The sequence below is a fragment of the Neolamprologus multifasciatus genome, chromosome 11 (assembly GCF_963576455.1).
Source record: "Neolamprologus multifasciatus chromosome 11, fNeoMul1.2, whole genome shotgun sequence".
Lineage (NCBI taxonomy): Eukaryota > Metazoa > Chordata > Actinopteri > Cichliformes > Cichlidae > Neolamprologus > Neolamprologus multifasciatus.
The window spans coordinates 21,011,022-21,021,678 of record NC_140449.1 but is presented as its reverse complement, the minus strand read 5'-3'; the positions used below and the strand labels follow the sequence as shown (position 1 = coordinate 21,021,678).

Genomic DNA, 10,657 nt, shown 5'->3' with positions numbered 1-10,657 from the left:
GAAAACAGTGCACTACCAAAACCTTATAGTTTATATATTAATAAAATAATTCAGTTACAGAAAATATGGTGGAGGCGGCGCTTAAAGTTGGTTTATTTAAGATGGTCACTGTACAGAGAAATATAGCAACAACTGAGCCAAACTCCTCCTTTTACCTAAACAAAAAAAAAAACAAAACACATTGAGGCATTTTAAACTGTAAAATGTAAGTTTTCTCTAAATGTGTGGGGCGTCTCTTTATTGAAGTGCTTTAGTCAAAGCAGTTTTATTTTCACCAAACTTCAATCTTTACGTAACCTGACAGTTTCTCGTCATCTCATCACGTCTCATGTAATGATTTCCATAACATAATGCAATCTGCCAGACTGTATTCAATAATACAGGAAATATCTAACAGAAGAGTCTACTAGCCAAAAAGATGAACACTGATGCAGACCTACATACATACTGTTCCTACACACATCCTGATCAGTCACACATTCTCACAAAAATATCCACACAGGGTCACTGTTCCTTGTTTTCAATGTTCAAGTCTCTTGATATTGCCTCTTTCCCCTGCAGCAGACAGTCAGCAGTGAAGGCTGGCTAGCTGTGAGGCTGTTGATCTGGAGGTTTGTAGGAAGAGAGCCCTGACTGAAACTAGATACTCCGCTGACAAGTTTCAGTCGTCTGTAGTCTCCAACACACTCTGGCTCAGCGCTAGGTCCCAGTAGTGTTCAGTCCCGTGCTTCTTGAAGTGTTCTCTGGCCATGCTCTCTGTGGGGCACTGCTTGAACTTAATCTCTCCATAGCTACGCTCTTTAGCTGTTCCCTAAAGAACCAGAAGGAATTATTACACTTGAGCAACATCACAAAAAACAAATTGTAATTAAAAGTGTAAAAAATGTTCACTCACATCCCAAATCAACCAACACTTGTTGTTCCTCTTCGTATCATCATCACCATCTGGATCTAATTAGGAATAAAAGGCAGAGATTTTCATCTCACTAAAATACTGTATATGCTTGCGTAAAGAATCAAAATTCAAAACAATCTCACCATCTCTCTTGCTGTTGTGTTCCTCCCATTTGATTCTGTGCATCATCAGCCTCTTGAATTTTTTCTGCGATTTGGGCCCTAAAAGGAGGAGAAATGTAGACTTAGGCCCAATTCCAATCCAGTCCTCTTCTCATTCTATTCATTGTTTTGAAATCAAGGGTCTAATACATTAAAGCACTATTTTAAGCCAACTACTTGTAAGTCCCAAAGAGATTTGTCTCTCCTCCTGGGATTAAGCTGCAGATCTTTCATTTGTGGGGCAAACGCATAAACCCCAACACTATGGAGCCACTCATTTCATGACAGTGTCAAAGTAAATAGCTCTTCTGGTAAATTTGTACATCACTTTATATATATTTTATGAAAGCGCTTCCTAATTTATTCATTGTTTTTATTTTTGTTGTGATGATGCACTGGCAAACTGTCCTTTGTACACCACCTCCCACCCTGTGATAGCAGAGATAGGCCCTTACATTACTTTGACTTGGATACATCATTAAAATGCTAATAGTGAATAATAATAATTTTAAAAGAGATACGAATGTCAAAAATTAGGAGGATTTCAGAAACGATGTTTTAAGCGCTCGGCACATTTTTTAGTAAACTATGGATATGAATGCAAACTTAAGAGGTTGTGGACATGGACTAGCAAAATGCATGTAGAAGAGGGTAAGAAGCAATACATAAAGAAAAACTTTATTGCTTGACTGACGTGTTTTTGACTTGTAGCTTCCATCATAAAACATTGCAGACAACTTTTTATGACCATAACAATCTAACAGTTGTAGGTTGAAGATGACACGGAAAAGGAAAAGAAGAAGCCACAGAGACAATTTATGGATGTAACGAAGGAGGACATGCAAAGGGTTGGTATGACAGAGGAGGACCCCTAGGACAGGGATAGAGGCAGATGATCTGGTGTGGAGACCCCAAAAGGGAGCAACCAAAAAGATGAGGAGGGGAAGCACAAAGCGTGCAGCTGTCTATCCCAAACCTTCATTATGAAATCCTTTAGCAGCCCCAAATGTAATACACCAAGTAGTGGATAGAACAGACCATAAACTCTGACTGTGTTTATCCCATTGCTTTAATTTCTGAAGCAGTACCAGGAAAGACATTTTGTAGAACCCAATTAATTGCCTTCTACATGATTTCAGTAGTTTAGAACCAAAGGGAACAACTTCAAGAATTAAATGATTACATTCATACACTGGGCTCTCACTAACATTTCACACCCTAGCAGTTAGGCAAATTAGCAGTGGGGAAAAGCTTGTGATTAAGGGCTCATGAGCAGCTTTATAACAAATGATTTACAGATTACTTTTAAAAAGAGCTTTGCAGAAACTTCAAATTCAGAATAGACAATTTTTAATTGCATTTCTGGTTCTCATTCTATATTCTAGCTGTAACATGCACATGCAAAAGTAGATAGTAAATTTCTGGAAATTTGCATAGCTTAACAAATAGAATTCTAGTCAAAAACCTTTTCATAAAAAGAAATACATATAGCTGTACAGTTTTTATGGAGATGGGCGGTATAAACGGTAGAGACGATATAAATTTGGCCAACGGTAGAGATTTTGACTATACCCCTCTACCGCCATAGCACATGTTGAGGGTGTCATCGAGCTGCACCTGTTTTGGTCGAAAGCATTGCAGTGGCTGCAAACAACATCATCTGCAAATTACTGCGCTTCCTCCACTTCCGTACCATTGATTCATTAATGCTGAATTCTCTCGCAGCTGCTCTATTCTCATGTTGTTGCAGTATATTAATGACTAACCTCGTATTGTGGATGGATTATCTCAGTTGTTCTCCTGACTGAAGTTTGGTCCATTTACAGCATCCTGCCATGCAATTGCATTTGTCCCTAACCACCAGAAACCCTCACATTAACTTTTATCGAGTGGAAAAAAGTTAGCGTTCATCCTTCAGCTTTACTGTGCTAATGTTATGCTAACGTGGCTTTTTTGCTAGCGATCACATAGGACATCATTATATACCAGCTAGTCCGATTTCAGTAACCCTACAAAAGTCACTGCTGTTTACTTTTCTGTCTTCATTTATGTTGGAAGTGATAGCAGAGCTGTACGTTTTACTTTTTTTATTAATCTCTCAGTCAGAACATGGCATATCATGTTTAGGTGGAAACTAGCGAGCTAACTTCCTGCTAACTTCTAACTCTGTTAAATTGAATAAATTCTGTTTTCATGGATGCCTGGATGTTAAACTTAATTGTTACACCTGATAAAGCAGCAACACTGATCATTTTATTAAATGATTATCAGGGCAGGGATAGCTCAGTAGGTAGAGTGGTTGCCCCATGATCGGAAGGTCGGGGGTTCGACTCCACTGAACAGCTACCCTGAGGTACCCCTGAGCAAGGTACGGTCCCTACACACTGCTCCCCGGGCGCTGCATTGGTGGCTGCCCACTGCTTCACTGGGTGAATGGGTTAAATGCAGAGGAGTAATTTCCCTACGGGGACTAACGCATACACATTATTATTATTATTATTATTATTATTAAAGATGAAAGAATTTAGACAGTTTTTAACTCTCAGTGATGCCGCAGTGTTCCTTTGACTTTGGACCCAGATTACTCCGCAAGGCTCCTGACTACGGCAGCCGTAATACTCCGACAATCCATCAAGTGGTGCGTCTTCATAGCTTACCAAAGTCGTACTAAAACATTTTTGACAGATTTCTGCTCGCCGTGTAACACATAAAATCGGTTCGAGGTCCATAAGCACAACCAGAATTCATACATAAGGCACACTGTCAATTTTTGAGATAATTAAAGGATTTTAAGTGTGCCTTATAGTGTGTAAAATACGTTATACAGAAGAAAAGAATATATCGCGATATATATCGTTACCGCACATGCTTCAAATTATACCGCGATATGGATTTTAAGCCATATCACCCAGCCCTAGAGATCGTTCATGAGAGCAAACCAATGCAGAACCATACATGTATTTATAGATACAAGAATCTGTTCATTAAGGGCTAAGTGACACAGGTTTAGAACAGTTGGAAACTCACCAGCAGTTGCTGGGAGTCACAAGGGGCCACTGGTTACAAAAAGGTATACTGTGCTGCAGCAAAAACATTCTTGTGACTGCTTTGGTTACTAACAGGCTGCTGCAGTTGCCTTTAGTTTGCATGGAAGAAGCCAACTTGTCTGAGAAAGCTTGCTAAACACTCTGTGAGAAATAGGGAAACTTGTTTATTACATTAAGGTAATAAACAATAAAACATGTCTTGGCATCTGTCACCTAATTCACCTAATAACGTCTACGTGTAGGTTGGATCACGCACTCCTGCACAACTTAACTCTAACTCTCACTTACCTCCTTCCACCACAACAATGTTGACATCTTTGTGCAGAACAACTGTGCCTGTCAGGTATAGCTGGTTGGCATTGGCTTCCACTTTAAACTTCTTAGAAGGATTTTGCAGGTTTCGAATCCTGAGTAGGGAAGATGCTTAAATCAGTCACACTTCCTAACAAACATACTTAGCATTATACATTTTACGATTAACTACTGTATTGTACTTATGAGCTCGCTCCCTTTAAACACACACCTGTACACTGCGATGTGAACACCATTAGTGAGGTCTTCTTTTAACTTCTTGACCTTCTTCTCTTTTCTTTGCTCTGCTGTGAGCTTGCGAGCTGCATTGGCCTCCTCGTGGGCCCTGAAATGTAGAGGGCAATGTCAGACAAAACCTAAGGAAAGCTTCTACAAACATAAACAAAAAGATAAATATGGAAATTATCTGTGTTACTGACTTTTGCCTCTTGGCCATCTGCGCTCTAACATGTGCTTCTACTTTTGTGGGGTCCTGAACCGCCTCCGTGCCCAAGACTCTCATCAGGTTGGAGATCCGCACTGAAAATAATCAAAGCAAACATCAGTTGAATTCTGTTTAATCTTTCATTATAATAACTTTTATTTATTGTGGTGATTTGTACATGCGTACCTTTGGGCTCTGGTGGAGGCATCAGTCCTAGACGAACTTTCTCTTGCAATTCTTTCTGTCCTTCCCTCCGTGTCTGCCGTCTAAGTTTCTTTTGTTCTTTCTTCGTCAAGTATACACCTAGAGTTACTGGCTTATCTGTGTCAACTAAAGGGGAAAAAAGAAAGGAATATATAACAGCTAGTGATACATAAACACCACTAAGATATTTGAAAGGGTGTGTGATTATGTTAAAAATTATTATTTTTATTATTATTTAATTTATTATGTATTAATTTTTTTCAAGTATGTTCTTAAAAAAAAATACAATGAAATAAAAATAACCTAAAAACCTACAGCAGATGACCAAACTGTCAAGAAGCGATTCATAAGGAATGAAAACAGGGATAGGCTGAAGTATGCCAAATTACACACAAACTGGACTGAAAATCAGCAACAGATCTTATGGCGTGATGAATCCAAATTTGAAATGACTAGGTCATATCAACATCTATATGCACAGAGAAGATCAGGGGAGAGGTGGTGTCCAATGTTCCCTCTAATTTTTCATATGCCTGAGCGAACACAAACTCCTTGAGCGGTCCCTTGGACCACTGTGAGCAACAGTAGACGTGTGCACTGTGGTCACACCAGCATCAAATCCATCCAAGTTACATGGCGTCATGTAACTCTGTCTGCAAAATACAGTATATAATGACCAATGTTGGGCAATTTAATTATATAGTTACTTCTTCAAAAAAGTAACTGAGTTATGCAAACAAAGTTTTTTTGCAGCTGTTTACCTAAAAATGCAGCCAAGGCGTTTTTTTAAAATAAACATTTCAAACTATTTACAGAACAATCAGCTGTTCTGCATCAAATTTGATGCCACACAAATTATTTGCACCACTCCAAAAAATAATTTCTGTCCACTGTGAGATAAAGGAGAACAACAGCCTGATACCTGCAGGCCTGACAGCAGATGTATCACTCCTGTAACATCCAGCAGTCTCTTCATTGTTCTGACACACACAACAAAACTATTGACTACACTACACACTAACTACACGAGATTTGTGCTAAATGTTGCAAATCTCTCACATCTCAAAACACCGCCGTCACTCCTAAAACTTCCCCCTTCCTAAACAACTAAATGCCATGTTGCCATATCATTTTTTGATTGGTCGACATGGTACATTTTTCGACCAATAGGAAAGCGTGGGGGTTTTTTTTGGTTTTGTCTTTGCTCACAGGTGGAGAGTGCTTTCAAGCGTTTTCCTTATAAAATGCGGTTTTTACCGTTTCTTCCTGCAGTAAATATAAACAACGATAGTATTCAGGAAGAAAACAAAACATTGCAGATATTTTTTTTCATAACTCTGGTTTTACGTGGCCTATCAACACAATTTAAAAACTGGTATAAAGTCCAGATTTTTTCCGTCATTTGTTCCGTCTGTCCTGCTCACATCTCCAATGGTTGTACACATTGTCTTTAACGTGGCTTCACTCCACATCAGCCACGCCGCTTGGCTAGCTAAAACACCGGTGTCGGCGCATAAGGACGCTGTTATAGCCTGTCAACGACGTTGATTAGCTGGGTATATACGAATGTGAATCGGATCATTGGCTGGACTATGGGAGAAGGTGGCATTGTTCTAATCCCATACGGGAGCAGCCAGTCACTCACTGACTAACACTGCAAAACAGAATTGTTAAAGTATTAATTTTCATTTCAATTCAGGTTCGATTTTTTTTTGTGTGCAACGCAGATTTTCTGTGCGCAGAGGCCGTGCCAGCAGAGCGCAATTGCGCACGCGCACAGCTTAGAGGGAACATTGGTGGTGTCTACATCCATCTGTAAAACACGATGGAGGCTCTATTATGGTTTCAAGCTGTATTTCAGTCTGTGGTGCTGGAAAGTTTTTCAAAACTGATGGAATTACGAACACAGAAAATTGCTGAGATTTTGACAGACTATGAATGTGCCATCTGGAAAGCATGGCAATGCTGACAAACACGCTGCCAATGCAGCAAAAGCTGGACAGAAAAAGACACAGTGGAACGACATCAGTCATGGAACTGGACTCTCCAAAGCCCCATCCTCAACATTATCGGAGCAGTGTGGGATCATCTTGGCAAGAGAGCAGAACAAAAGACAGCCAACATCCAAAGAAGAGCTTTGAATATTCTTCAAGAACCCTGGAGAACTTTTCCTGAAGACTAGTTGCAAGTTGCTCATACCACATGTTGACCTTCAAGCCTATTAGAATTGTAAAGCCTCTGTTTAGCCCTAATATACTGTATTTGTATGTATGGTTGCACAAATTTCAATAACTCACTGTACCCATTTAGCATTTTAATAGCTAAATATATTAATATTAATTAATTAAAATGAGTGGTGGCTCAAGACTTCTGCACATTACGGCATAAGGACATTTTTAACAGTTAATAATGATTTTGTAGGACAAAATCTCTTTTAACTTACACATTTTACCTCCTATAGACTTACCTGGTGGGCTCATTTGGGCAGGATGTTCCACCAGGCTGGTCACACCAAACAGCTCTAACGCTTCAAATTTTGTGTCTGAATTTCTTAAAATTAAAAAAAAAAAAACAACATTATTATTGCCATGTATTCCACACATTCCTGATAGCAAACTCAATGTTTAAGATCAAATTTTGATTTCTTACATGTCTATGTTGGAAGGCAGGATGAAAGAGTCCCACCACTCAATATTGGGAACCTGTCCCTCTCCAATCTCCTTTTTAGGAGCAATCAGTGCTAGCTTGGTTGAAGCCTGGATTCCTGTCTTCTTTGCTGCCTGGGCAATCTCATTCTGCAACCTTTCCAACTGGGCCTGATCCATACAAGAGAGACAAGAGACATGATGACTTTCTTTTTCTTAAATTCTAAATATTCTCTTTCAAACAACTGGGACAGGGTTGTACCAACCTTAGTTCTAATTCTCTGAGCAATCTTCTCAAAGCGTCCCTGGTCATGGAATTTGAAAGTCCTGCGTGCACGCTGAGCTGGAGGAACAGGCACACGCTGGTCGAAGTAGGATGTGGACTCCAAGTCATCTCCGGGCTTCTCCTTCAGCTGCTGGCGGAACTGCTCTCTCTTTACTGCTCGAATGTTAGCTACACAGGGAAAGAAAAAATGTTTTGTGAAATATCAAAACAAAGAAAACACATTGTGTATGTTTGTGTACAAATACTGGATCAGTGTATCCATGTATGTACCTTTGAGCGTAGGCATACGGTGTGTGAGTTCAACCTCTTTGCCACTGGCATCTACAGTTCTTCCCTTCTCATCCAGGATAAGAGGTGTCGGTTTGTTCACCTCCTTGGGTTCTACTTTGCTGTAGTTACACATAAAGAGAAAGCAGTTCAATGTCAATTGAGCACAAAGACTTTTTTCCATGTCTTGTGCACATTTTAAAATCTTATATTTACAGTCTGACATCACTTACGGTGGAGCAATCCCCATGGCATGTAGATTAGCTAGTGCCACAAAGTTTTGTGGCCCAGTGTTCCCCAAAACTCCGAGGATGCCAGGTTTCATAGCTAACTGGGACTGAATGCGAGCCTGTAGCTCAGCGGCTTTACGGGCCTTCTCAATTGCATCATTCATGAAGCTGGCAGCCTGGTAGGGAGCGATGGATGACCCACCACCAGCTGCTGCAGCACCAGCAGTGCCAAGAAGTCGAGAGAGTGGAGGGCCATCCAGCTGTGACTGTGGAGTGGGAACAGGCAACTGCTAGAGTCATAAAGAAATTAGAAAGGTTTTAAATAGAATTTAAAACCTGAAAAGACTGCAGTTTTTTATTCAGTATGTATTTTTATGGGAAAGAAATCTCATTACTGTTGTAGCAGGAGCTGGAGCAGTAAAGCTTAGTTGTTTCTTCCTTTCTTCAATCTGTTTTGTGGCTGCTTCCATCATCTGTTTGATCTGTTAGGACAGCAAAAGGATTCAGAGGTGACTGACGAAGAAAATAAACAGACTATACTTACATATACACACACACACACATATATATATTGTCTACTGTCTATTGCACCAAGTATTATGTACCTGTATTTTGGTGAGCATGCCGGGGCTCTCTGATGGAGGTCCAGGTATCACCTCAGGTTGCTCCACCTCCTCAAAACGGGGGACTCGTTTCCTCTTTGCCGTTGTGCCATCTGTTGGCTCGGGAGTTTCTCGCACTGCGCCTGTGTCAGCCTCTTCGCCAAACACATCCTAAGTACAGCCGTCAAACACACAAACACCAATAAAAATAAAAAATAAATATCTTATGCAGCAATTAAAGTTTACGTAAGAATAATCAGTATTGTATCAGTGCAGTCCATGTAGAACTAAAGTTAAGTGAAACTGAGTGAAACCTCAATTAAGCTTAATGCAGGAGTAAAGGAAGTAAAAGGGGATGTTTACATTGAGGTTTAAGTTAATCAAACTGAGGCTTAACACAATCAGTCTAATCACTGCATGCATTGAATGCAATGTATTTATTTTTCTTTAAACGGGTCACTTTTGCATGTGAGCGTGTTAATATAGTCGGTTTTCTTGTCAGAAAACTCCCCACCTTCAGATCTAGTTATTCAGTTATATTATGATAATATAAAACATGAACATTTGCTATGATGTTAGGCTACCTTAAGTTCTCTCTTGCGGTTTTTTTCTCCAGATCCTTTGTTCCCACGTGTGCTGCGGCTCTCCTCGAGGGCTTCAAAAAGTCGCTCTACAAAGCCTCCAGCAGAGTCATCGAGAAAAGGACGCAGCTGGTCTGAGGACGATAAATATGAAATAATTAACACTCTGAAAAGAAAATAATGTTACCACAGAATGGCTTAAATACCCACATAAAAATATACACTATGAAAACCCAATACTGACATTTAAACTACAGCACCTGCAGAAGTCACAGTCTAACAGACCGAGCAATTATTTCCCAGACAGATGAAATAAATAAATAAACAACCACACAAATAAAAGCAAATAGGCAGCTTTCTTTGTACTCACAATCTTTCATTTGAATGAACAAATGACTGGAGTATTCTAACTGGACAGCAAATCTATTACCTTTGCAAACAAGCCCTGCTGATAGCTACATCGCAGATACTCTCACACCATCATTTTGTGGGCTGACTGTCTGCACTATGTTAAGAACCCACAGCTTGGTAGTCATGCCAAATAGGTTTTCAGACTGCTGTTGGACTCGTTTCTCTTCAATGATGGGTGCATTTTGTAACCCGGTAAAACAAATCACCCTGGGATATACCTCTGATGTCAGAGGCACTTTTGGCTGAACTGAATCGTCACCAGATCTGTAAGTACATAAGAGATATTTCTCCGTACTTACCTATGGTCTTCCTTTTGTCTAGTCCCTTTCCCACACAGTGCAATGCTGCAGTCACCACAGTGGGCTCCGAGAAACCCAGCACCTTCTTCACAGTGCGTTCCACCCATGGCCTCAACTCCTCCACCTCCCGCTTTGGAAGAGACATCCTCCAATCCTGCAGAACATCAAATACTTATGTCATGGATTATCGCTACTGAGCATGGTTATCACTTAAATAACTTCGTGATTTCTGGCCTTGATTAGTCATATATCACACAAATGTGATAGTCCCAAACATGAGCTCCAAAACCCGC

The 10,657-nt window shown here is 40.1% G+C and overlaps 1 protein-coding gene across 3 annotated transcripts; it reads right to left on the bottom strand.

The window, feature by feature from the left end:
• Nucleotides 1-54: 54 nt before the first annotated feature.
• Nucleotides 55-10,509, bottom strand: prpf3 (PRP3 pre-mRNA processing factor 3 homolog (yeast)). 3 transcript variants are annotated; one of them, XM_085177396.1, is made up of 16 exons: nucleotides 10,365-10,509; nucleotides 9,658-9,788; nucleotides 9,077-9,244; nucleotides 8,867-8,953; nucleotides 8,475-8,761; nucleotides 8,245-8,363; nucleotides 7,955-8,142; nucleotides 7,693-7,859; nucleotides 7,511-7,593; nucleotides 5,026-5,169; nucleotides 4,835-4,934; nucleotides 4,627-4,740; nucleotides 4,392-4,510; nucleotides 1,039-1,116; nucleotides 896-951; nucleotides 55-811 (listed from the first exon to the last, which is right to left on the bottom strand). In XM_085177396.1, exons 1-16 carry the CDS (start codon nucleotides 10,507-10,509, stop codon nucleotides 662-664), a joined length of 2,136 nt encoding a protein of 711 aa, XP_085033522.1. In that variant the 3' UTR covers nucleotides 55-661. The 3 variants fall into 3 exon arrangements, with proteins under 3 accessions (XP_085033522.1, XP_085033523.1, XP_085033524.1); XM_085177397.1 differs by having other exon boundaries at nucleotides 8,475-8,737; XM_085177398.1 differs by lacking the exons at nucleotides 55-811; nucleotides 896-951; nucleotides 1,039-1,116 and adding an exon at nucleotides 2,551-4,325 and having other exon boundaries at nucleotides 4,388-4,510.
• Between the last annotated feature and the right edge of the window lie 148 nt (nucleotides 10,510-10,657).

What these genes read in the sequence shown, in the direction of transcription:
- prpf3 (XM_085177396.1), bottom strand. Translation starts at nt 10,509, where the DNA reads ATGTCTCTTCCAAAGCGGGAGGTGGAGGAGTTGAGGCCATGGGTGGAA. An exon ending in CTCCAGCTCCTGCTACAACA is followed by an intron (nt 8,762 to 8,866) that starts GTAATGAGATTT and finishes TTATGACTCTAG; the next exon opens with CAGTTGCCTGTTCCCACTCC. An exon ending in CCGTATGCCTACGCTCAAAG is followed by an intron (nt 8,143 to 8,244) that starts GTACATACATGG and finishes TTCCCTGTGTAG; the next exon opens with CTAACATTCGAGCAGTAAAG.